Consider the following 26573-nt stretch of genomic DNA (forward strand, 5'->3'; position numbering starts at 1 on the left):
ACTGGGATTGGATAAAAAGTAAAATGATAGATACATGCTTCTTTTACATAGGTGGGTGCAGGATAGTTAACAGTCAGCGATTAATTCGATAACAATGAGGGTATTTGTAGTCTCTGCAGAGCGGTGCCTGTGCTTTGAGGGGTCTGGAAAAAGAAAATTGCTTTGATATTCCAAAGATATCATAGATGCAAAAAGACAATGGCTCAGTTTAGGTAAAGATTGACCTTTGTCCTGGCCTAGGACATAACTGCCTACCATAAACTGGTTTTAGTTTAAAAAGTTTTAATTTCAGACTATAGTTTGAGGTTATTTTAGGCCTCTGAGTTTGCAAGGCCATCACACAGGCCTTCCTGAGCTTGTCAGGTGTAGTATGTGGCCTCTTTTTGACCACACGTCCCCCTTTTGGTCATAAATCAAACTAAAGGATGCATTGATGACCAACCTCTTGGTTGGATAATGAGGTCCCAGGGTGCTAGGAAGGCTCATCCCTAGGATGTCTCAGTGTCAGCATTTGTCTAGCTGAATAGGGTGGACCATTGGGAATGGGCCATAACCTTAGATGTCATTCAAGGTCGAATTATTATTATTATTCAAAATAAAAAGGCAGGTGAATGGGAGGCAGTCAGATCCTATATGTCCTTGTTAAAAAATATTCTGGATCATTTCTAATATTTTAGCTACTATGATCTGAGTCTTTTTTTTCTGCTTAAGTGTTTTTTTTAAAATATATTTTATTGATTTTTTACAGAGAGGAAGGGAGAGGGATAGAGAGTTAGAATCATCGATGGGAGAGAAACATCGATCAGCTGCCTCCTGCACACCTCCTACTGGGGATGTGCCCACAACCAAGGTATATGCCCTTGACCGGAATCGAACCTGGGACCCTCAGTCCACAGGCCGATGCTCTATCCACTGAGCCAAACCGGTTAGGGCTCTGCTTAAGTTTTGTTTTTCTGCGTCTAGTATAACATTTACATACCAGGAAACAAAAGCAACAGTATTAAACCAGTAACACTGATTAGGAACAGAAAATGTCTAATACTAGACAAGGAAGAGTCTGAGGGGTACAAGCATCCCAGCCAACAAAAAACCCTTTACATGTCTTATCATAATTTTTTACTAAGCTAATTATGTTTTCCTCCTTCATTCACTGTCACTTGTATCTTATGGTTGGCCAGATGAATTAAGACTCTTTACTATTTCATTATCTAAAAGCTGTAATTTTTCTTCTGATTGGTTAGTCTCCATAGAAATGACTTCATGGGGAGGATTAAGTTCAATTTCCCAATACATTGGATTTTCAGTATCAATATTATCATAGGTTTTATTAACCTCAGGCAAAGTTATGTAGCCTATAATTTCAGTATTATACCATATTCCAGTAGTATTTAATATAAATTGGGTGTTATTACAATAGAAATCACTTAGTATAACAGAAACATTTTCTAACCCTTCCCAACAAAAATGCCCCTTTCCCATATGCCATATATTATTATTTATTGGGGTGGATACAGTAGGCCAGGACTGGATGAATCCAATATTCCATATAGATTGGGGGCATAACCGCTCACCTTTTTAATTTTCACAATAAGATAGTGAGATAGATTCCCATTATTTATTGTTTTTAAATATGGCCCATCTACTTCTCATTGGAAGTATTCTAGTGTTATTGAGGATGGTCCCTATGCCAGCCAGTTGAACTCCTGAGAATTTAAGCTTAGGATCTAACTGAGGAGCCTGGGTTTTTAAGACACACCAAAGTAGATCGCATTTCCCATCCAAAGTTTTCCAAAATCCAGGAGAACTGTATGAGTCTCATGTGTGTCTGGCCTGGGCTTCTGTACCCATTATTGTTGGCCATTGTTTCATAGCTACTTCAGATTCCATTTGCATTGGCATAGAGTGATAATAGGTTCTGTTGCGTTAGGATATAGGCATGTTCTCATTGTTGGGTTTGTGCATGAGTTTTTATAGTCTGTCCTATCCATTGAGCTAAGGCTTTATTGTCCTTTCCATGCTGCTTCCCACCCTTTTCCTTCTTGAAACAACATTCCCTCCATATGACCTATTTTAGGTAGAGAGTCTTTTTCTAATGAATGACATTCTTCATTAGCTGCAAGTTCAGCTTGTCCCAGAATGCCAAGGCCAGCCCCTACTCCTCCAAGTATTCCCCTTTCATTTCTTTTAGAGGACCAATGTTATTGGATCTACCAGGAATGTTGTTGCCATTGGGTAGCTGTGGGTTGGGAGCAGTTGGAGTATACTGAATGGACTCCAAAATGTTGAGTTTCCCATACTATAGTTAAGTGGGTAGAGGTAACCCCCAAAATGAGCCAGAGTTTGAGTATTCCATAGGGCTTCCCACAAGCGTCCAGGAGTAGTTACAGACATATTTACCCATTAAATAATCCTAATAATTTTTGAAATGGGGACCTATTGATTTTTTTCTGGTTTCATGGACATCCAGCCACAAGAGCATGGCTGGTGAGCCTGAGGGCAGGTCACTGCAAGCTTTTTCCCATCACATCCAGGTGTTTTTCTTAGCTTTTCATCATCCATTACTATAGGTATATAATACTCATAGATTAGATCCATATATCTACCACGGGAATTATCAGCGAGGCATTCTTGGAGGTATTTGTCCAAGTTGGGCCCTTTATAATAGATATATCCAGAAAAAAATATACCAACGCTTATATTTATAGGAGAAGACCTGTGTGTGGCCAACAAAATGTTAACTTCATTATCATAACTGATAATCAGAATATCATTGTCTAGTAGGTGGGAAAGATTAGCAGGTGCCCAAGTTAAATTTTTCATTTCTAATAAGGAAAGGGTCTGAGGAGACAGATATTGTTTTCCCTAGGAAACAATAAGGAGGATAATAACTATAAAAACCATTTTGTGTACATTCAATCAATAACAATAAGGTGATTTAAGAACAAGGTTTGAACAGTGTCAATTTTTGAGCATTCAGGCCTACTTGACGTCTTGTGGTAGCTGTCTGCCTCTGTGGTTGGCTTCTCGTCTTTGAACAGTCTTTGTCAGGGGAGAGTAAAGGCTTCTGAAATTTGGCTAGTTGAATTTTTATTGTACCATTGGTATGTTCCACAAGTCCTGAAGACTGGGGGTGATAGGCATAATGAAAATGCTGTGGTTATAGGCTAAATATTACAGATGATTTTATTATTTGTTCAGTGAACTGAGTCCCTCGGTCACTATGTAATTCAGAGGGAATTCCCCAATTGGGAATTATATTTTCTAACTAGGGGCCTGGTGCACAAAAATTTGTGCACTGGGGAGGGGGTTTCCTCAGCCCAGCTTGCCCCCTATCACATACTGGGAGCCCTAGGGGATGTCCTACTACCTGCTCCCTGCTCCCCTTGGGGAGCGGGCCTAAGCCACAGTCTGGCCTCCCTTTGCGGAAGGCGACCGGGCTGATCAGGGGAAGGCAACAGCCCCATCACCCCGCTGCTGCAGCCACTGCCAGTCACCGCAGCCACCAAGGTGTTTTCATCAACACGGACTCCAGTCCCTTTACCATGAAAAAATGACAACTTTCTTTAGGCATTTTCAAGAAGTGTCTTTCATAGGATATGACATTTCTTTCTTTCTTTATCCTCACCTGGGGATATGTTTCCATTGATTTTTAGAGAATGTGGAAAAGAAAGGGAAAGACAGAGAGAAAAACATCAAAGTGAGAGGAACACTTTGATTGGTTGCCTCCTGCATGAGCCCTGACCTGGGCCGGAGCCAGGGAGGAACGTGCAACCTAGGTACATGCCCTTGGTCAGAATTGAACCCAGAATCTGCGTTGGGCAGGCCGAGGCATTATCCACTGAGCCAAACTGGCTAGGACAGGATATGACATTTCTTAACCCTCCAGCAGCAGACCTTCATTTTTTTCTCCAGGAGTGTGGTAAAAAAAAACCCTAGATCACTTTTTGGACTCTTATTACCCAAGTTACTAAGAATATTACCAGTGGCATACAGAGAGCTTAACCAATCAGAGGTCAGAAAAGGTGTTTCCTCTGTAGTTCACACCAATTGCTGGTTTGGCCCCTGCCCAGGCCTAACGCCTCTGGCGAGTCATTAGCCCTGGGCCAGGGCACCCTCAGCTCCAAGCCACCGTGGCCATCAAGGATCCCTGGCTGGCTGCGCCCAGGTTCGGGCCGCCACCACCATCAAGGATCACTGGCTGGCTCCTCCCCGGCCCAGGCCTAAAGCCTCTGGCCCAGGCATTAGGCCTGGGCCGGGGCACCCCCAGGTCCCCGCCACCACAGCCATCAACGATCCCTGGCTGGCTCCTCCCTGACACAGGCCTAAAGCCTCAGGCCGAGGTTTTAGGCCTGGGCATCTCGCCGCCTCCGAAGATCGCTGCTGGCTGGCTCCTCCCCGGCCCAAGCCTAAAGCCTCTGCTCGAGGCTTTAGGCCTGGGCCGGGGCACCCCCAGCTCCCGCCGCAGCTGATCGCTGGCTGGCTCCTCACCCCCCCAAGCCTAAAGCCGCCGCCACAGCCGCCGCCGCCCCTGCCGCGGAAGATCGCTGGCTGGCTCCTCCCCGGCCCAAGCCTAAAGCCTCTGCTCGAGGCTTTAGGCCTGGGCCGGGGCACCCCCAGCTCCCGCCGCAGCCCATCGCTGGCTGGCTGCTCCCTGACCCAGGCCTAAAGCCTCAGGCCGAGGTTTTAGGCCTGGGCCAGGGCACCCCCAGCTCACCGCCGCCGCCGCCGCCACCGCCATGGAAGATCGCTGGCTGGCTCCTCCCCGGCCCAAGCCTAAAGCCTCTGCTCGAGGCTTTAGGCCTGGGCCGGGGCACCCCCAGCTCCCCGCCGCAGCTGATCGCTGGCTGGCTCCTCACCGCCCCAAGCCTAAAGCCGCCGCCGCAGCCGCCGCCATGGAAGATCGCTGGCTGGCTCCTCACCGCCCCAAGCCTAAAGCCGGCCGCCATCTTGGCTGACAGTTCATTTGCATAAGGATATGCTGATTAGCCAATGGGAAGGGTAGCGGTCGTACGCCAATTACCATGTTTCTCTTTTATTAGTGTAGATAACAATTTACCAACCGTTAAGGTTGTTGCTCTCCTGCAAGGGAAGGCCTCAGCCCAGTGAGAAAGTATACAAATCATAACTAATATATATTTGTATCCCTGAAATGGTGGCATTTGGATAAAATCCAATTACCATACTTCAAATGGACCCAAAGGAAGTGGGCAATGTCCTTGGGATCCCTGGAGTGGTTTTCCTGGGTTATATTTTGGACAGAGAACATCTGCTGTACACATTATGAGCGATAGCAGGGGAAGGCTTTCAGTAATATTGTTTACTCCTTGATATAATCTTTTCAGGACCCCAATGTGTTAGCTCATGTACATGCTGAAGTATAGGGAGTTGGGCCCCTATAGGTAAAATAGATTTCTGATTGGGTCCAAGCCGTGTCTGTCTCTCTGGGTCAAAGGTTCCCCCTTTTTGTTGCCATGTTCCCTTTTCTTCCTCTGTAGCTGAATGTTGATAGTGGAAAAGATAATCTTTTATTGATTTAATAGAAAGCAAAGAACATTCTGGGGTCTGGATAACTTGACTGTTCAGTGCCGCCTGCTGAGCTGCAGCATCAGTGGAATGATTTCCTTTTGCTCCATGGCGGTAGCTTTAGAATGCCCTGGGGTTTTGATAAGTGCCAGTTGAATGGCATCTACAAATTCTACAACCAGTTTTCCATTTTTAAAAAATGTACCTTTGTTGTTGAAAGTATTACAGATGTCCCCTCCCCCAACCCCCTTAACCCCCTCCACCCTCTTGCCATTTTTATGGGCTTTCCTGAGGAAGTTAAGAAGCCTCACTGCTTCCATAACATTCCAGAGTCCTGAGCTACATCAAATGCATAGCGAATATCAGTGTAAATATTGGCTACTTGATCTTTGGCCAATTGACAAGCCCAAGTTAGAGCAGTTAATTGGGCTTGCTGAGCAGATCTTATTTCAGGTAGATAAGAACTTTCAATTATGTCCACTGTGGAAGTTATTGCATATCCGACTCAGAAATGTCCCAGTTCATCCTTCAGATAAGATCTATCTGTGAACCAAATTAAGTCAGCATTGTCATTAGGAGTTCCCTGTAAATCATTCCTAGGAGCAAGAAGGTGTAAGTAAGCAAAACACACTTGTAGGTGTTTTCATCCTGTAAAGAGGGTAATAAAGCTGCAGAATTAAGATGATTATACTGAGTTAAAGTAATACTAGGTGCAGAGAGAAGGAGCATTTCATAAGAAGCCAGTCAACTGATAGAGAAGTGTTGAGTGTGATGAGAGTCCAGTAAAGATTCAACAGAACGAGGAACATGAATGGTTAAAGGAGAGACATGGCTGGAGCAGAGATCACCCTCACACAGGGAGGGAGTCCTTTGTTACTGGGTCTAGTTGCTGACTGTTATAGCCTATAGGTCTATGATGAGCTCCACGTTTCTGAGTTAGAACTCCTAAGGCATTTCCTTTATTTTCGTGTGTGAAAAGGAAGAAGGAACATTTATAATTTGGATGTCCCAGAGCAGGAGTTTTAACAGTACTTCCTTTAGAGCAGGGGTGGGGAACGTTTTTTCTGCCAAGGGTCACTTGGATATTTATAACATCATTCTTGGGCCATACAAAATTATCAACTTAAAAATTAGCCTGCTATATTTGGTCAGACATTTAACTAACTCATCCCTAATCCCTTGGCAGGGCCACATCAAATGATTCCTTATATGGCCCACAGGCAGGACATTCCTCATACTTGCTTTAGAGCAAGCATGTCAAACTCAATGGCAGACACGGGCCAAATAAACGAGGCATGCGGCCCACGGACTGCGAGTTTGACATGCTTGCTTTAGAGCCTCTATAGCTTCTTTCCATTTGCGGTTCCATTAGGTTGGATCAGGTTGGTCTGACTTTGCTAAGGGCATATAGCGGCTGGGCTGTTGATGAAGAGTTTGGAACCCAGTTTAGACAATATCCAGTCCAACCCAGAAGTCCATCTAAGCTGCTTTCTTATTTTTGGAAGAGGGGAAGATAGGATTCCTCTAAGTCTCTCAGGGTTAGTCAGCCATCTTTAGATATGAGATAAGCAAAATTGAAGCTTATCCTTTGAAACCTTATGTCCTTTTACAGCTAGCTGCTGCAATAGGTAAATTGTGTCCTTTGGGGGAGTCTAATAATGTCCTATAGCATAAAAGTAAATCACCCACATACTGGATTAGAGTGGAATCTCTAGGAAATTTAACATCATTTAAATCAGCTTTTAATATCTGGGAGAAATAGGTGGGACTTTCTGTGTATCACTTGGGCATTACAGTCCAAGTAAATTGTCAATCTTCCCAGGAGAAGGCAAAGAGATATTGACTGTCCTTTTCTACTGGAATGCTGAAAAAGGCACTACATAAATCTGTTACTGAAAAATATTGGCAGTCCACAGGAATGGTCGATAATAAAGTAGATGGATTTGGAATCCCAGGATGTCTGGGAATAACTACCCCATCCTTTCCATTTGGTTTCTTTACTGGAAAGATAGGAGAATTACAGGGGCTTGTACATGGAATTATAAGTTCCCCTTTTAAGTAATCTTGTACTAGTATAATGGGCTTAATTCCAGCTAGTGGATCTTACCCTCTCATCTTTGTTGTCCAGTCCCCCAAAGCCCCTGCTCTCTGGCAACCATCATTTGTTCTCTGTGTCTATAAATCTGTTTCAATTTTGTTTATTGATTTTTGTTCTTTAGATTTCACATATAAGCAAAATATAAGCAGATTTATAGTGAGCGATTCTCCTATAGGTTCTGCCTCGTAAAAGTGCTTGGAAAGAACATGGGCTTTGGAGACCAATGGACCATGGTCTTAATGCAGTTCCATCACTACTGGCTGTGTGATCTTGGGCGAGTCACCACCTTTCTGAGCCTCCATGTTCTCATTGGTAGAACAGGGTAGGAATGGTCTGTCATTTGGGGTCATGCAACAAGCAGACACCAAGATGTCATTAGATGTGCCAGAGGTCCTTTGGGGACACCTGTGAAGGGAAAGGGGGAGAGGGAGCAGATGGGGGCAGGGACAGCCTTCAGACCTCAGGGCAGGTCAGACATGTAAGAGGAGAGTGGGAAGAAGGAGCATGAGCAGAAGGAACCTCAGAACATGGTGTGGGCCCAGCTCACATGATAGCTCAGGGCTCTTTGCCCATGTCTGTGGGGAGTCCCAGGGCAAAGACTGTCCATCATAGGAAGCTGTGTAATAAACTGCTCCACATCTCACTGTCTTCAAACCAACCATTTCACTATGTTTCATTATTTTTCAAGTCAAAATTTTGGGCAGGGCCCAGCTGGGTGATTCTCCTGCTTTGCGTGTAACGGGTGAGGGTCTGTCTTAGTTTGGGCTGCTGTAACAAAAACACATTGACTGGGGGGCTTAAGCAACGAACATTTAGTCCTTTTAGTTCTGGAGGCTGGGAAACCCAAGATCAAGGTCCTGGCAGATCTGGCGTCTGGTGAGGGCTCCCTTCTGGCTTGTAGACAGCTGCCTTCTCACTGAGTGCGCACATGCCAGAGAGAGAACACCCTCGTCTCTTTCTCTTTTTGTAAGGACACTAGTCCCATCCTGGGGGCTCTGCCCTCATGATCTCATCTAGATGTAACCACCTCCCACAGGCCCATCTGCAGATATCATTCCACTGGGCAGTTAGGGTTTCAACATAGGAGTTGGCGGGAGTTGAGGGGAGTGACACAGCCTTGTAGTCCAAACAGGTCACGCAGTGGTAGTTAGTGGGCAGCTTGGTCGGGCCTGGATGGTCCCAGATGGCTTCACTCATTTGCCTGGTGGCTTGGCTGAAGTGGCTAGAAGGCTGGGCTCCACTGAGCCCTCTCCATTTATTCTTAGGGCATCTCCACATGGTCTGACTGGTAGCATGGTCTGATTTCTTACATGACAGCTCAGGGCTCAAGAGGGAACGCTCCTAGAGGCCAGAAGTAGAAGCTGCAGTCACTTCATCGCTTCCATTGTGTTCCTTTGGTCTTGAACTTGCCCAGGTTCAAGGGGAGGAGACATAGACCCATGTTTTAAAGAGAGAGAGGGGCCTTAAGGAAGCGTGACCATCTGTAACTCAGTATGTATCTCCAGGGTGGTGGCCTATGACAATGTTTATAAAGCTCCTGTCATGGTGACTGGCACAGAGCAGGTGGCCCTCAACCAGGAGCTGCCATTCCCAAGGGTTTCCCATCCTTATAATTACTGCTGCGACTATCCCACCCCCACCCACCCCTCTCACCCTGCAGATGTGTTCTGCCTCCTGAGGGTGCCAGAGAGAGCCAGGCTTGATTAGGGTGAGGCTTAGTAATGTGCCTGCCCTCACTTGTCAGCTTCCCGGGGAGTCGCCGTAGACGCCCCTCCCTCCCTGAGGCTCCGGACCACCCATCTCTCTGCAGGTGTGGCCGACCTCAGCTTCGAGGCCGAGAGCCCTCTGGTGCCCCCGGTCGAACTCCTGGAGAGGCTGCCCAGCTATGACTGCCTTTTTCAAGGAGGCGGTAAGTCTGTGGGGTCTTGGTTCCTTTGTCCTCTTCCTGGGGCTTCTGCTGGTTGGGGGCACGTCTCTGGAACAGGCCGGTGCTGGGGTAGCTCCCCTTTCCTCTGGGGCCTGGGAAGGCCCTTGTCACTATTGCGAGGGAATGGGAGGACATGAGCACAAGCCCTGTGTCCGCGAGCATCCCCTGACCATGACCCTTTAAGACAGAATGATGCTGATCTGGGAACCGTCATTCTTCTCTTCGTCTGCTCCCCCTCACACTCGGCCCCTCTTTCCTGCTTCCACCACGGGTGTCTGTTCCTTTGAGCGAGCCCTGACTCCTCCCTCTCTTCCAGGACAGCAGATCTTCTTCCCGCCTTTGGAGGCCCCACGGAGACCCCAGGAACAAGCATGCTGGTCCTCGTTCCTGGAACACAGGTGAGCTGCAGGTGTGACCTGGTGACCCTCCCGGAGCCATCACACAGGATCATGGGGGGTGAACTGCTCCATCACCCTTGCCCCCCAAGAGCTCTCCCTGGGGGGCCTCAGAGGCCACAGATCTCAACCCCAACAGCCCATCAGGATCCAGACCCGGATCAGATTCTCCAGGAACGGGGCCTGGGAATCTGTATTTGCCATGCTCTGCAGGCTGCTTGGCTACCAAGCCAGAGTTGAAAACCATAGTTGCAAACTATGGCCCTGTGGCCAAACCCAGCCCACCGCCTGGTTTTGTGAATTGAGTTTTATGGAACACAGCCCTCTCCTCTGTTTTACTTGCTGCGTTCCCACTGCAACAGCAGAGGTAAGTGGTTGAGACACAGACTAGATGGCCCGCAAAGCCTGAAATATTTACTCTCTGGCTCTTTCCAGAAAAAGCCGGCTGCTCCCTGGAGAGGCCACACCCTCCTTGTTTTGCGAGGACTGGGGCAGAGTTCCAAGGTTACGGTCAGCTTTGTGCCCAGAGAGGGGGGGAGCCTGGAGCGCCTCCCCTTGGCCACCTCTCCTCCCTGTTGGGAGGGAAGAGGAGGGCATGGGGCACAAGCCTTGCAGCCTGCAGCCTCCCACAGGCAGCCAGGTCCTGGGGCTGGAGACCCAGTGCACAGGAGAGGGGCTGACCACGGGAGCTGGGCTGCTGTGGAGAAACGCAGGAAGATGTGAGCGGGAGGAAGGAGGAGAGGGCTCCTGCTCACTGGAGGGGTTGGGGCCGGAGGGCTTCCTGGAGGAGAGGACCTGACAGCTGGGCCTCAGGAGAGTTTTGTAGCAGGAGGGGGAGGTGTCCAGAGAGCAGGCCGAGGAGGGTCTGCCTTCCCCTGGCCACGCTCTGGTCCAGCTCACAGTGAGTCACGAGCTATGGTCGGGCCGTCACTGGTTCCTGGCTGTGGTCCTCCCGTGAAGGGGCTCACAGCTCCTCTGGTTGAGGTCAAGCTCCTGAGGGCAGGGACCTCACTAGCCCCACCTCCTTAGCTGTGATGCCTTCTCTGGCTGTCTATTTCCTCATCTCAAAATGGCATAATTCATCTTTAAGTATTTTTTTATTTTTATTTCTGAGATTGTATCAACCAACTCCTGAGCTCACACTTGAGCTAACACAGTGTTACTGTCCTTTCTCCCCCCTCCCCCCCGGACATCGGTTCCCACGGACCCCTTTGCTGACACACCCTCCATCGTGGGACTCCTGAGTGCTTTCCCGCCCTGGGGGCCAGTGAGGGCCTCCCCAGACCCCTGCCTCTCTGCTCCATCCCTAGCAGAGTCCCTGTGGTGACAGAGGAGGTGGCGCGTGAAGCCCTCCTCAGCTTTGTGAGCTCCAAATGCTGCTATGGCCGTTCAGCCGCCAGCGACCTGGTCATCCAGCAGATGAAGCAACAGATGCTGTGCCGGGTAAGGGGCTGGCCTGGGGGCCATGTGCAGGGTAGGGGCCGGTCTGGGGGGCCGTGTGTGGGGTAAGGGGCCAGTCTGGGGGGCCGTGTGCAGGGTAAGGGGCCGGCCTGGGGGGCCGTGTGCAGGGTAAGGGGCCGGCCTGGGGGGCCGTGTGCAGGGTAGGGGCCGGCCTGGGGGCCGTGTGCAGGGTAGGGGCCGGCCTGGGGGCCCTGTGCAGGGTAAGGGGCCGGCCTGGGGGGCCGTGTGCAGGGTAGGGGCCGGCCTGGGGGGCCGTGTGCAGGGTAGGGGCCGGCCTGGGGGCCGTGTGCAGGGTAGGGGCCGGCCTGGGGGCCCTGTGCAGGGTAAGGGGCCGGCCTGGGGGGCCGTGTGCAGGGTAGGGGCCGGCCTGGGGGGCCGTGTGCAGGGTAGGGGCCGGCCTGGCAGGGACTGGTTAGAGCAGGGATCTGGGGAAAGAGGCCTCTGCGTAGCTGTGTGGCCTTGGGCAAGTCCACTGACTTCCCTGGGTCTCCGTTTCCTCACATGAGAAAGGAGGAGCCAGGTGATGTCCATGATACCTTTCCGGTGTGTGATTCTGTGGACGAGGATCAAGGAGGATCATGGCTTCAGGCAGATCAGTTCCTCCAGGGGGACCCTCAGGGCAGTGGATTCCAGGGGCCTCCATGTGTCAGAAGGCAACTGCTGCTCCAAAACTTGCCTCATAGAACATTCCTCGTATAAAGAAATGGGGAACGGAAATCACCCCGTTGTGAGCCTGTCAGGGAGATTCCCTGGGCCCACTGACCTCCCTGCAGACGTGCCGGGGCAGCTGGGACAGAAGTCGCTGGTGGCAGCCTGCTCTGGGCAGCCCCTGTGTGGTGTGTGACCCCTGGTTTCCCCACTATTTGTACAATGTGCCGTATTCCTACGGCCAGGAGTGTGTGGGTGGACATGATGTCTTTTTCTCTACAGTATCGACTGGAGACTTTCAGCGAGTCCAGGATAAGCGAATGGACGTTTCAGCCTTTTACTAGTGAGTTGTCTGAAACGAGTGTCACTGGGAGCAAGTCTGGCAGGAGCTCCTCTGAGCACTAACCTGGAAGGAGATGCTCTTCAGCTCGAGCCTCGGTTTCCCCGTCCCCTGTAAAATGAGAGGGAGGGCTTTCATGGCAGAGGCTTACTTCCCCGTGCTGGCCTTAGCACTGCTTGCTGTGCAGAAAGCGGTTAGCAGAAGGTCCTGAGAAAGCCTTGCATTTGCCTTTGGCCACAGGCTGGTGCTGCCACGGGGGAGATGGCACGGGCAGCGTGTGTGCTCGGGCGTCTGCTGCCCCCCAGGCTGCCCCAGGTCCCCGTTCACTGAGCCAGCCCGCCTCCTGCCGACCCTGCTGAGGCTCTGGGTTCTGTCTGGGAAGCCCACACCCTACCTGCTTCCTCTGCTGACCCCTTTGTTTCATCCCTCGAGACTCAGCTCACAAGTTGCCTCTTTTATGAAGCCTTTCAGCATTTCTTGTCCCACCACTTTGGTCCCCAGCAGAATGAGTCAGTCGCCTGGGATTTCGGAGCCCTTTATTCGATTCTTGGCCAAAGTGCTCACCCTTGGGTTTAGCTGTATCTGTTCCCTTGAACAGAAGAGGAAGAAGCCGGTGGGGAGGAGACGATAGTGGTGATAGCTCTTGTGTATTGCGCCACGGCATGTGCTGGCCTTGTGCTAGCACGTAGATGCCGTCTGTGTAATGGTCACTGCCATCCTCTGTGGTGAGTGAAAAATTATCCCCATTTTAGAGATGAGACCTTTGAAGGTCAAGAGGTTAGGTAACGTGTCTGGTGTTACCCAGCTTGGAAGTAGAAGAACCAGGAGTCAAACCCAAGACCCTTCAACCCCAAAGCTTGGGAGCTTCACTACGAACTCCAGGGGGGCCGTATCTACCCCTCCTGGTAGTGCCGGGGCCTAGCCTATGCCTGGCACCAAGGGAAGGCTCGTGCTGTTCCGTGACTAAATGAAAGCTTGTCCTGGCCGCTGTCTGCTGTCTTACGACGCTCGCTTCTGTGTCAGACCACGTAGTCGATGGGCCGAGAAGAGGGACCTCCCCGCAGCTCTGGGACATCAAGGTCCAGGTTCCCCCGATGTTCCAGGAGGAAACCAGGAAGTTCCAGGTCCCTCACTCGTCACTGGTCAAGGTAACACGATTATTGTAACTCCCGCTTCTCCCGAGCTGGTTTCCCAGAGGCTGTGGGTTTCCTGAAACATGAGCCTTCTGGAAAGGAAACCCCCAACCCGGCTGCTGGTTTATTTCTTGGCTGTCTGTTCACACAGCAGAAGAACGGTCCCATTGACAGAAATTGTCTCCAGCTTTAAATAGTGAGCATTCGCATTCCTAAACCCTCGGAGTGTTTGTCCGCCCCCCGCCCACCCGCGTGGGCCTGACAATAAACGGCTGGAAGTTAGTAGGGGAACAGGATTTAACTTCCCTCCTGTTTCACAGGCACTTAATCTGCCACGAAGCCAGGGTAACCTAACACACGACAGGAGCACGGCTGAGACCCTTCCTGTGGTGTCTCAGCTGATTACCTGTCTTGTCTCTGCTGCGGACCTGGCGTCGAGCCTGTGGTTTGCCCCGTGCGTGTTCCTAGCGCTGTGAGGTGGAGGACGCCGAGAGCTAGCTCAACGGAGTGCTCCGTTCTTTTCACCAGCGATTAAATTCCAGTAGCTAGCTCGGTGCCGTTCACAAAAATGCTGTCCATTTTTACGGCTCCTGTTCCCAGAGCCCTCTTCGCCACTCAGTGGGCGAAGGACCCCGGCCTTTGTGGCTCAGCCTGGGCATGAGTTAGGACGTGGGACTGGGAGAGCAAGTGCCCTTCACAGCACCCAGGACAGACCCGGCAGGGCTCTGAGGATCTCCTGGGCTTGGCATTCAAGCCCCTGGGAATCCTGGTCAGTGGGAAAGGCCATCTTCCCCCTCTGGCTCTGAATGGTGGCGCCTCTGTTTGGGATGGTGACACGGGGGCGGGGGCGGGGGTGGGGGGGGGGTGGAGGTGGTGAAACGGCAGGTGACTGAGAAACTGGATCCAAGGAAAGTGTTTCTCCCTCAGGAATGCCACAAGTGCCACGGGCGGGGACGCTACAAGTGCAGCGGCTGCCACGGGGCCTGCATGGTGAGTCTTGTGTGGCCGATGGTAAGTGTAGTGTGGTCGGAGGAGCTCTCCAGGGGCAGAGGGCTGGGCTGGGGGCCTAACAGTGCCCCCCCCCCCCAGGCAAGTCATTCCCCCTGGATGACCTCCGTTTTCCCACCTGTACAATGGGAAGGTTGGATTGGGTGGTCTCTGTTGGCCTTTTCCACTTTGGTGGTTTATGATTTTAATTTCGCTCTTTTTTTCTCATCCACCTATGAGCATTCATTGAGTACCTGCTTAGCACTAGGCCCAACAAGAGGTCTAAGGCCTGGGTCTTTCCCACAAGGCCCCCCTGCTGTGGGGGAGGCACAGTGACTGGCACTCGTAGTACAGAGTGATGGGAGCCGAGAAGGTCACGTTCATAGGGCTTCCAGTGTCAGAGGGCGACTGTAATAGATCACCACCAACTGGGTGCCTCAGGCATTTGTTCTCTCTCAGTCCTGGGGGCTGGAAGCCCAGCATCAGGGTGTCAGCGGGGCGGTCCCTTCTGGAGGCTCTGTGCTCTGGGCAGCTGCTGGCACTCCTGGGTCCTTGACTAGTGGCCCCATCCCTCCAATCTCCGTCTCCGTCCTCCATGGCCATCGCCCTGTGTGTCTCTCTGTCCTCCTGGCCTCCTTATAAAGACACTGGTATTGGATTAGGGCCCACCTAGTCCAGGATGACCTCTCTTAACTAATTAGTCTGCAAAGACTAGTTCCGAATGAGGTCACATTCTGAGGCTCTGTTGGGTGTAAATTTTGGTTGGGGGAGAGGTGGGACACGATTCCACCCCAGACAGGCCCCTAAGCACACAGCCAGGCTCTGGTGGCATCAGTCTTCTTTGCATACACTTCCAGGGCTACTAATGGTCCCAGGAGTCGGACCAAGCTCCTCACGTGTTCTCAGCTCTCCCATTTACACCTAATCCTCTGGGCACATGCTGACCACTGTCACTCTGAGCTGTGTTTCCCTCCACCCTCCCTCGGCCCGCCTGCCACTCCACCTCGTTGCTGCCCTTCTTCCGCCTGCTGTGTGCTCACTCCTCTGCCCACCTGAGCACCGTGTGAGGCCAGCTGTGGCCACGCCTGCCCAGTCTATGCTGTGTCTTCACTCCTGCTGTTCACCTCCCCGAGGTCATTTCTGTGCTTTTCTCCACCCTTGCTCCTCTGTTCCTCCTCTCCTCCCCCTCCTCTCTCAGGCTCCCCCGGGAGTGTCCCTGGCGCCCACTCTGAGCCACCTTGGGAGCGTTGCCTGAGTCACTTCTGGGGGCCTCTCCAAGATGAGACCCCATGTCCAACACCAGCTCTCTCGGCCAGCCTGCCCTCTCCCTGCTCCCTCTGGCCATGGCTGCCTGGTTAGGGGACAGTCCCAGAGATCGCAGGGTTCGGTGAGGAGCAGGAGAAGCTGCTGCCCCAGGAATGGAGGATGTAGAGCCCCTGAAAGCCTCTGGAGGGGTCCTAAGATACACTCCGTCCCACCCTCCCATTTTCCGGGGGGAGGGGTGGAGGCCCAGGGAGAGGAAGGGGCTGCTCAGAGTCACCAGACTGGGATTTGACCATGTCTGGGATGCTCTCTGCCCCACTTCCTTGCGCTGCCAGAGGTACTGATGCCTGTGTGTCCGCAGGTGAGGTGCCCCTCCTGCAACGGAGCCAAGCGCAGAGCCAAGCAGCCTGGGAGGTGCCAGCTGTGCTCGGGGTCGGGCAGGCACAGGTAGGAGCAGGTCTCCCTGGCTTTTCACTGTCTGCCCTTTTGGAAGGCGACCAGGCACCCTGTCCGCCTTATCATCCTGTGTCCCAAGGCTCTGTGAATAGTAGGTGCTGATACATATCTGTGGAGCGATGGGCTTTTCTTGAGGGAGGCCTGATATTTCTAGACAAGACTGGAACTCATCAAGCAATGGGTCAGGTGTAACGAGCAAGGCGCTGCGGGAAGGAGGGGAAAGGAAGGAAGGAGACCTGTTCCTGCTCAGGTTGGGGGCGGGGGGAGTAGACACAGAGAAGCAGCAGAAGCAGAGATTCTTAACTTTCTGAGGGCCTGTGAATGGAGGAGTCCAGGAAGGTTGGTTGATTGACTAAACAACCAGCAAAGTTGCATCTCTGCTCACAGGGCTTTGCAGATAGCGGGGCATTGCATTTTGTAAATCGGGGCCTTTAATGTATTTATAAATCTTTAAAGGGAAAAAAGAAAACCATGAGGAGTGAAATCATTCAAACTTGTGTTGGTTGAAGATACTTTTAGCTCATTAAGGCCCTGGCCGTCCTTCTAACAAGCCAGATGGTGAAGCTTTAGTTGACCTGCCCCCTGTGACTAGTATAGAAGGTTTTTGATGGGGAAAGAAACTCAGGTTTCTTGTGAAAGAAATCCAGTCCAAACTGGCTTCAGCAAAAACGTAAATGTATAGTCCTACCGAACAGAAATGTCCAGGAATAGATTTCTGGGAAGGCTTCAGGTACAGCTGGATCCAGGTGCTTAAACAGTCTCATAGGGAATCTGTCTCTACTCCGAACTATGCTTTCCTTTGTGATGGCTTTAGTCTCAGGCAAGCTGTCTCTTGTTGTGGCAGAGGAGACCATCAGCAGCTCCATGCTTCGTAACCGCGTTAGGAGAGGATGTCCCTTTTCTGAAAGTCCCCACAAAAGTTCTAGGGTGGATCTCATGGCATTTCCCTGGATCATGTGCCCATCTTTGTATCAGCCACTGTGGCCAGGGAGATGGACAAAGCTGGTCATAGAAGGGTGGGCAAGCCCAAGAACCCTAGAGACGGGGTGGGAGAAGGGTGGTCTCCACAGGGAATTGGGGCACTGCCACCGGAAGAAAGAGGTCTGAATGGTGGTAAGGTAGAAACAGTCCCCCTCCATGAACAAGGATTTGGGGTGGGGCCCCAGCAGCCACCAGGGCCTAGGAGCGTCTGAGTGGTACTGACGCTGTGTCCCTCTCAGGTGCAGCACGTGCTCGGGGAGTGGGAACAAGACCTGTGCCACCTGCAAGGGGGAAAAGAAGCTGCTGCACTTTGTCCAGCTGGTCATCATGTGGTACGTGGCGGTGTCTCCGTGCGTGGCCCTGTGGCGGTAGCTGGGGCACGTGGCCTGAACTGGTTTTGCAGAGAAACTTTTGCACACAGTACAGGGACCCATGGGGGGTGGGGGGTATGAGGGTGGGGAAGGGCTTAAAGCTCCCAGGAAAGGGGAGAGAGAGGTCCCTGGAAAGAGACGGCAGGGGTGGCGGGCTGCTGGCGGGCTTTAGAACGGACCGACTTCACATTCCGACATCACCACTTCCTAGTGCCGCAGCCTCTCAACACCTGGCGTCCCCCGTCTGTGTCCTAAATCCCCAGGTCGGGGAAGGCTCCAGGCCTTAAAGGATTCTCCTGGTGGGCACTTTGCTAGGCCCGCACAGGGAAGGATGAGCTGAGCTGTGGGTACCTGCCTGGTTTCCCAGTTCACAGCTGGACGTGCTGGGCCCAGGGAGGTCAAGACCTTCCCCAGGTCCCCGCAGCCCAGGCCTGCCTGATCCCACACCCACGTTCTTGCCGCCCCCTGCTCTTCACCTGCAGGAAGAACAGCCTGTTTGAGTTTGTGTCCGAGCACCGGCTGAACTGCCCCGGGCAGCTCCTAGCTAAAGCCAAAGGAGAGAACCTCTTCAAGGATGAGAACACGACGGTAAGGAGGGTTTGCAAGCACCAGGCCAAGCTAGTCGCCTCTTCTGGCTCTTCTGGCTCTCTGTGAGCACTGCGTTCATTTAGAACAGGGTGGGCACGTCCAGCCCTCGGGCCCTTTACCGCCCGTGAAATCATGTGGTCTGGCCCTGCCCAGGCATTAGGGGTGAGTTAGTTAAATGTTTGCCCTAATACAGCAGGCTAATTTTTAAGTTGGTAATTCTGTATGGCTCTCGAATGATGTTATAAATATCCAATGGCCCTCGGCAGAAAAGAGGTGCCCCACCCCTGCTCTAGAAGGTCAGGCTGGGAGAGGAGAGAGCAGCCTGGTCAGGCCAGAGGCCTCGGGCACCCCACAGGGCCAGGCCTCCTTGAATGTCACATACCAGGCCCTACCTCCCTTTTCCCTTCCTCCCTCTTCCTCCTCCCTCTCTCCACAACCTTGGGGACCCCCCCTCCTGGGCGCTGGGGATACTGTCCAGCAACATCCCTGCCACGTAGATGTCATAGTCTGGGGAGGGAGCGATGGTAACATGCACCACAGTGTCAGAAGGCAGCAAGGGTCACTGAGAAATACACAGCCGGGTGAGGAGACCGGAAGGGTAGGTGCTGTTTCAGCACCGGGGGTGGGGGGTGGGACAGGGAGGTGACAGTGGGGGTGGATCAGGTGGCCGTGGGAGCGAGGGTGTCTGGCAGAGGGAACAGTTCACAGAGGCCTTGCAGAGCGGCAGGGCAGGGGCGCTGGAGGGCAGAGAGCCAGGTGGAGTGAGGAGCTAGGACACGAGCTGTGCCAGCAGCCAGGTCAGGGAGGGCCCTGTTGGCCAGGGGCTGTCAAACTCCAGGCCCTCGTTTAATAATAATGTTTATAAATAAAGTTTTATTGGAACATAGCCATGCCGGCTGGTTTAGGTATTGTCTGTGGCTGGCTTTGTGCTGTGAGGGCAGAGTCGAGTAGTTGGGACAGAGGGCGATGGCCCACAGAGCCTGCAGTATATGCGACGTGGCCCTTTCCTGTGGGCCTCGGCAGGAGCTCGGCCGCATGGGGGCCCTGAGCGGGGTCCTCGTGCTGTTTGCTCTGAGTGGGTCAGGTGCTCAGCCTCCTTTTATTTCTTCTTTCTTTCTCTCTTTGTTTCTCCCTTCTTTACAGTATTGCGACCTTTTTAGATTGGCTTCTCTCACTCTGCCATATGCATTTTTGAAAATTGAGATATAATTGACATATATCATTAGATTAGCTTTTAGGTGTTCAACACAATGATTGGATACAAGTACATATTGTGAAATGATCGCCACGAGAAGTCTAGTTAACATCGAGAAGTCTAGTTAACATCGGTCACTATACATAGTTACATAATATCTTTGTCTTGTAACGAGAACTTTTAAGATCTGTTCTCTCAGCAACTTTCATATATCCAACGCAGCATTATTTACTACAGTCATTACATTGTTTGTAGTAATGTAGTCATTTACTACATTATTTACTACACAGTTCATTACATCCCTGGGACTCATTTTATAACCCGAAGTTTGTGTCTCTTGACCTCCCCTCATCCCCTTCCTCCACCCCTCACCCGCCTCTGGCAACCATCAATCTGTCCTCTGTATCTATGAGTTTGGTCGCTTTGCTCATTAGATTCCACATACAAGTGAGAACATACGGTATTTGTCTTTCTGTCTGACTTCACTTGGCACAATCCCCTCAAGGTGGAAATGCCAGGTCTTCCTTCTTTCGAGGGCTGAGCAGTATTTCTCAGCCTCTTTCTCTGCCTCATCGCTGCCCTTCCTTCAGGCTCCTGGCAGGCGCCATCCCTCTAGGACAGTGGTTCTCAACCTTGGCTGCACATTAGAATCACCTGGGAATCTTTTTAAAATCCTGATTTCTGGGCCTCATCCTCTGGAAATTCTGTTTCTTTGTTACTAATGTTGTGGCCCCACCCCATAACAAAGAAACAGAATTTCCGGAGGATGAGGCCCAGAAATCAGGATTTCGAAAAGATTCCCAGGTGATTCTAATGTGCAGCCGAGGTTGAGAACCACTGCCCTAGGAACGGCACGCCCCGCCTCAGGCAGCCTCAGGGGCTTGCTGGGAACCAGCGGGCTGCGGCGAGGAGTACTGTGTCTACAGCTCCCTGTCGGTGGCATTCCCAACAGAATGTGGGTCCTCAAGGGTCCGCAGGCTTTAGCCACCCCACCCCTTGCTGCCTGGCCTCCCTCGGGCCCTTCCCAATTGGGCTCGCTCCCGTCCACCTGAAGTCCATTGCCAGGGCTCCAGGTGCTGGCACTTGGTCAGAGCAGCGAGGCGGTGCGTCTCTCCTCAGGTGTACCCCCTGGCGGACTTCCCGCTGCGGGAGATCTCGCTGGCCTCCCAGAGGGGCATTGCCCAGCACAGCGCCGCCACCCTGGCCTCCAGAGCCCGCATCCTTCAGCAGGTGAGCGGGCGGGGCCGGGGCTGCTTCTGGGGCCAGGCGGGGGCTCCCGGGTCCCATAAGGGAGGAAAGGGATGTTCCCTCTGCCTGGGGCTCCTTCCTGAGAAGGCAGGGAGGGAGGGTGGCAGGGGAGTCCCAGTCTGAGGAACACGAGGTGGACTGGGGACTGAGATGGGGCCAGTGTGGCAGGGGGCAGCGAGCGGGACAGGACACACAGTCCATGGTGACAGGTTTGGATTGTTATCCTGACAGGAAGCTATTGCAGGGTTTCAAGCAGGATGTGGCTCAGTGTGATTTTGATCCAAACCTGCCCGATATTCAGAGGGGAAGGGAAATCTCAAATCCAGAGTGGTAGGCAGGGTGGGAACCCAGTGCCCTGCCCCTCAGGGCATTTCCCAAGTCCCAGCCTGTCTTCCCCAAGCCTCCTGGGGCAGGGGTGGCGGCCGGGGCTAGGGTTGCCTTGGTGCTGTATCCTAGTGGCCACTAGGTGGCAGTGGTGCCCGGCGTGTCCCCAGGAGCAGCTTTTGAGGCAGCTGGCTGGAAGCTGCTGGAGGGTGGGTGGGGGTTTGGACAGGGAATGCCCAGCGCCAGTTCTGTGAAGGGGTTTGTCAGGGGGGCCTGAGTCTTGCAGAGTGTGCTCAGATCCTGGTTCTTTTGCATCCTAACCTGGCCATTGCCACCTACTCCTCTTTGAAGTTGAGTTTCTCACCTGTGGAAAAAGAAATGCTAAAATGGCCTCATGGAGGTTTGTAAGGATGAGACAACTTTCTTTTTCTTTTTTTAAAATTGTATTAAATTTATTGGAATGACTCGTTAATAAGGTTATCTAGGTTTCCAGTGTACAATTCTAAATACATCTGTATATTGATTGCATTGTATGCTCACCACCCAGTCTAGTCTCCTTCCATCACCATGTATTTGATCACCTTTACCCTCTTCAACCTCCCCCTCCCCCTTCCCCTCTGATCATCACCATACTGTTGTTTTTGTCTGTGAGTTTTTTATTTGTTGATTTCAGTTTTATATTCCACATATGAGTGAAATCATGTGGCTCTTGACTTTTACACTTATCATGATGTTCTCAAGATCTATCCATGTTGTCGCAAATGGCAGTATTCCATCTTTTCTTATGGCTGAGTAGTACTTCGTGTACATGTACCATCTTCTTTATCCAATCATCTACCAGAGGACACATTGGTCATCTCCATGTCTTGGCCACCGTGAATAACCTTCTGTACCAAAATGTCAAGGGAGGTCTTTTTTTCCCAAAGTTATCAGTTGGAGACCAGCTTCTGGCACATGGAGAAATCTCAGTCTCACAGTCTCATTTGGTCGTCTGAGCAACTCTGTGACAGATAAGTTTTATTCCCATTTCACAGATGAGGAAACTGAGGCCCAGATAAAGGAAGTGTGAGATCCCACAGAAAGCTTCGTGGAAAACGCACACCCTGACTCTGATCCCCTTCTGCCTCAATGTCATGCCTCCCCTCAGCTTACTCCCAGTGTCGTAGGGAGCATTTTCTCAATCCCTCCCCCCGCCCCCCCCGCCCAGTCTGTTTCACCCTTTCCCCAGGGCCCTGAACCACCACCTAAAACAGCAGTTCTCAGCCTGTAGGTCGCGATCCCTTTGGGGGTCGAACGACCCTTTCACAGGGGTTGCCTAAGACCATCGGAAAACACATATATAATTACATATTGTTTTTGTGATTAATCACTATGCTTTAATTATGCTCAATTTGTAACAATGAAATTGGGGGTCACCACAACATGAGGAACTGTATTAAAGGGTCAAGGCATTAGGAAGTTTGAGAACCACCACCTATGGCAACAGGACTTGGGCTCTTAAGGAGGGGAAGTAGTAGGGCCTGATCCTGGGCCAGCCATGCCACCTCCCTCTGGGTTTGAGATCCCAAAACTGAGTGTTGGGCAGGGGAAGAGCCAGTGCGGAAGGACTTAGGGGTTCTGACATAAAGCCTGGCCCGCAGGATGTCCCCAGGAATGCTTCGCTTCAATGACCAGGGGTGACGGTGCTGGGTCAGCCGCATCTGCAGTTGTCATAACAAAACAGCCCCAGAAGCTAATGGGGGTGGGTCCCCAGAGGGAGGCCAGCGTCCTCACCCGGGGCGGTGGCTTGTCCCATTCAGGACCCCTCCATTTCAGAAGGTTGTTGAGTCACTGATCAGAGAGGGGGCCAGAGAATGAGGGGCTTTAGGGCCACGCTGTCGGAGGGAGTGTCCCAGGCTCTAGGTAGAGGAGGATGCTGTGGAGAGATGTGAGCGTGAACAGGTCCAGCTATGGCGAGGAGATGGGGCTTGACCTCAGATCTTCCAAACCGGAAATCCCATGAGCCCGTGGGCCTCAGTTCCCCCATTTGTAAAAGGAGGGGAATATTTGAGACTTTTCTCAAAGGAGGGTCGATGCAAAACCATGGTAAGAGAGGGCGGGGTCTGAGAAAATAGCCTGAAACAGCCTACCAAACTTTGGAGTTTCTTTGGTGTCAATGTTTATCTTGAAATGCAATTCAAATTGTATAATCCACTCCCTAATCTGTCCATGGCTGTTGTAATATAAAAATGTTTAAAATGATTTTATCCTGTACTTTTCTCCCCCCCCCCCCCCTGGTACCCCCCCCCTCCCATCTGAAATTAATGTCCTGGAAGATGTCCCATTCGGCAGTGACTCTCCGTGCATCCCATTCCTCCTCGGGGATGCCTGTGCCTCCACTGCATGGAACCTAGAGTCAGAGGGTTCGGTTTGGGCCTGAGCTTAGCGTTGATGCAGGAATGTAGTGGGAGATACAGCTAGAAAGGCAGATTTCTGCCAAAATGCCGACTCCAGAGCAAGGACTGCAGCCCGCAGGTGGTAGGGAGCCCCCGACAGCTCTTGGGCAGGACACTGAGGTTTTTCCCGGCCAATTGTTTCCTCAGCGCCAGACCATCGAGCTGGTCCCCCTCACAGAAGTGCATTACTGGTACCAGGGGAAGAACAACGTCTACTACATCTACGGCACCGACCACAGAGTGTATGTGGCGGACTACCCTGAGCGGTACTGCTGCAGCTGCACCATCATCTGACCCGGCTCGGCTTGGCTCTCCCCTCCGCCCGCCACTCACCAGGGAGGGCCACCGAGGCTCTGAGCTCACGCATCATTGGCTTCATTGGACAGTCGCTTACCAACGCTGGCGTGTCTATCCTAGAAAATTCACCTTACCATCTGCCAAGCACAGGTCGTTCCGGAACTCTTCTGGTGGACTCCATCCTGCGTTTAACCTGCAAGAATTCAACTCCACACAATCCTTTCGGACAAACAAAGCGAAGGCAATGCCTGACTGCGTGTGGGGTTTGCTTTTGCTTCTCCCTGGGTCATGCATTCCTCTTCTAGGGCGAGCCTTTGCCAAGCTGAGTGTCACTGACATGTTTAAAGATGCACACGAATCGGCTGCCCCTGCATGCACACCAAGGAGTGCACTTAGGCACAAAGTACCTTTATATCCTAGAACTTTACTTCCCATCTGTGGGGCAGGAGTTCAGACATGGTCATCATGGGGATGGTTTATCTCTGCTGCATGGTGTCTGGGGCCTCACCTGCAAGACTTGAAGGCTGCGATGGCTCAAGGGCAGGGGGCTGAAGTCACCTGAAGGCTGGTCACCAGAGATCTGGTGGTTGACGTGGCTGTTGGCTGGGACCTTCACTGGGCTGTCAGCTGGAGCACCTACATGTGGCCACTCTGTGCAGCCTGGGCTTCCTCACAATATGGCTGCTGTAAGGCTCGGTGCCCCGACGGAAGAAAGTCTGTTCCCAAAAGGGAGAACAAACCTGCTGTGTTGGATGGACCGAGGGTCTACATGCTGATCTCTAACATGTGCCTCTGCGGGGGCAGATTTGGGAGAGTCATTTTTGGATACATGCAGGTTCTTACGTCACATGCTGACTTTAGAACCCGTCCACTGAGCGGCACATGTGCACCCAGTCACGTGCAGGAGCTCCCAGCTGGTGCAGCAGGCGGGGTGGGTAGAGGGGTGCCCTGCACACTGAAAGCCCAGTCGGCTTTGGAAGGGTGTGGGGGCTGGGCAGGCCACTGTGCACCTGGCTGTGGGTAACCAGAGGTCCCTGTCATGTTACCACACCTGCCCCTGACTTGGAAGGGGATTGCAAGCTCCTGTCCTCAGCCCTTGTCCCCCATTGGGGTGGGAGGACGTGGACCCAGCAGGCCTGGTTGGAGAGGCCATTCCCAGGGCATCATCCTCCAGTGATAGGCAAATGAGCACTGCCTTCTCACCCGCCACTCCCGGCCTGGCTCCCAGTCTTCTGCTCAGGGTGTCGCTGTTTCCTGTACTCTGGGGGCTGAGGGGCTGGGGGGCTGGCTAACAGGAGGAGAGGGCTCAGGGGAGGGCTGCAGGGAGGCAACAAGGGAAAGTTGATCTGACCCCAGAGCCCAGCAAACCTTCCAGGACCAGATGCTGCCCCCAGCCAGTGCCACAGGCTCTGCATGTGAGGGAGGTCAAGGGCAGGAATAGGTGCTCCCTTAGGTTGGGGGTACACTCTGGACTGTGGGGACAGAGCCTGGTGGTGGCAGGGGAGACAGGGAGGGTTCCCCCAGGCTTCCCACTTCCTCTTCCCTGGAAACCCGAAAGCTCTGTGTGCTCCGCCTGGAGGTTCTGGCTCCGGCCGACATGGAGGCCAGCCCCCCTTCCCTGGTGTCCCCACCTCACCTTCCTGGTCTCAGAGGGGGTGCTTGTGCCCCAAGGGGCCTGTACAAATGGAGGGGACGGCTGTCATGATTAGAAGTGACACTGTTGGCGCCTGGTGGCTGGAGTCCAGGAGAGCTGATGTCCCCGGGCCGGGGACTTCCCATGATGAAGCACCTCTCCACGTCTCACAGGACTTGCAGAAATCCCACGACATTCGTGCCGAACTTGGTCAGACAGACTCTCATCAATCACCCCTGAACACAAGGCGATGTTTATGTAGAACCAACCTCTTTGGTTTTCCTGTCTCGTATGAAATGGCTTCTGATCCTCTCCCTGCCCTTCAGTCCACACCTGTAGCTGATGCCGTCACGGGCGTCCCATGCGCTGCGCCTGTGCCTGTGCACCCACAGACTGAAATACACATGTTGAAAATCGCCTTCTCTCTTCTCCTTTATCGTTCACTTCGGGCATTCCATTGCCTTTTTAAAAAATGGTGTGTAAATGGTACATTATGTCACAGTATATCACATGCAAATGATACATGCATGTCATTTCAGGATAAATAGGGACCATGCTACGGTTGAGGCCCAGCGGGTCGTAAACACTGTTGGCCTGTGACCCAATGAGAAAATCTAGCGGGAATGAGTGGGTCCAAAGGGACGCTGTTCCAATGGAGGCCCCGGGAGCCACAGCCACAGGCCCCTCAGTCCCCACGGTCCCGGCCAAGTCCCAGCGGATCCGGGTCCTCTGGTGCATAACCAGTGTGTGTGCCCCTCCGTGTTCTCTGCTTTATGCCTTTGCTGCAGCCGGGATATGACTTACCTGCTATTGCTGCCTCCCCTATCCTAGGACTGAGCTGGCTCTGACTGTGTAGCCCAGACCCAGCCAATGTTGTGGGGGGTAGAGAGAGCGCACGAGGGCAGCCCTCACCCCAAAACTGGCCACCACGGATGTGGCTCTGCCCCCAATTCGACTTTGTTTTAGAACATCAGATGCAAGTGCTCGCTTTTTCTTTGTCGCCCTGCTGAACAGTCGCTGGCTGTCCCCTGGGCGCCAGAGTCATGCTGGGCTTAGTGGTTCACAGAGGGCTGACGTCTCTGCCCGGAGGCCACAGGGCAGCACGTATGCAGAGGAGAAGGAAGGAGTCACGGGGAATTGGGGAGCTTTACAACATGAGAATGCCTCAGGCCCAAGTTGGTGGTGACGGCTACAAGTGTATGTATGTATGTGCATGTGTGTATATGTGTGTGCATGGCATGTGTGCATGCACACTGTAAATGTGTGTGTA

General features: G+C 52.4%; 1 protein-coding gene across 3 annotated transcripts in view; it reads left to right on the forward strand.

Moving 5' to 3' along the window:
• SSUH2 (ssu-2 homolog) overlaps positions 1-25715 on the forward strand; it is a 36993-nt gene extending 11278 nt beyond the window's left edge. The window contains exons 2-12 of one of the 3 annotated variants that reach the window (XM_070391543.1): positions 9432-9530; positions 9865-9946; positions 11254-11386; positions 12335-12395; positions 13416-13540; positions 14453-14515; positions 16137-16222; positions 17452-17544; positions 18066-18171; positions 20486-20596; positions 23521-25715. In XM_070391543.1, the coding sequence (XP_070247644.1) occupies positions 9432-9530; positions 9865-9946; positions 11254-11386; positions 12335-12395; positions 13416-13540; positions 14453-14515; positions 16137-16222; positions 17452-17544; positions 18066-18171; positions 20486-20596; positions 23521-23667 (1106 nt within the window). In that variant the 3' untranslated portion in view covers positions 23668-25715. The remainder of the gene's footprint in view (positions 1-9431; positions 9531-9864; positions 9947-11253; positions 11387-12334; positions 12396-13415; positions 13541-14452; positions 14516-16136; positions 16223-17451; positions 17545-18065; positions 18172-20485; positions 20597-23520) is intronic. The other 2 variants (XM_070391544.1, XM_070391545.1) reach the window with 2 other exon arrangements.
• Positions 25716-26573: the final 858 nt, after the last annotated feature.

Source organism: Myotis yumanensis, unplaced genomic scaffold, assembly GCF_028538775.1.
Source record: "Myotis yumanensis isolate MYYU_CA2020_CCGP unplaced genomic scaffold, mMyoYum1.0.hap1 SCAF_14, whole genome shotgun sequence".
Taxonomy (NCBI): Eukaryota; Metazoa; Chordata; class Mammalia; order Chiroptera; family Vespertilionidae; genus Myotis; species Myotis yumanensis.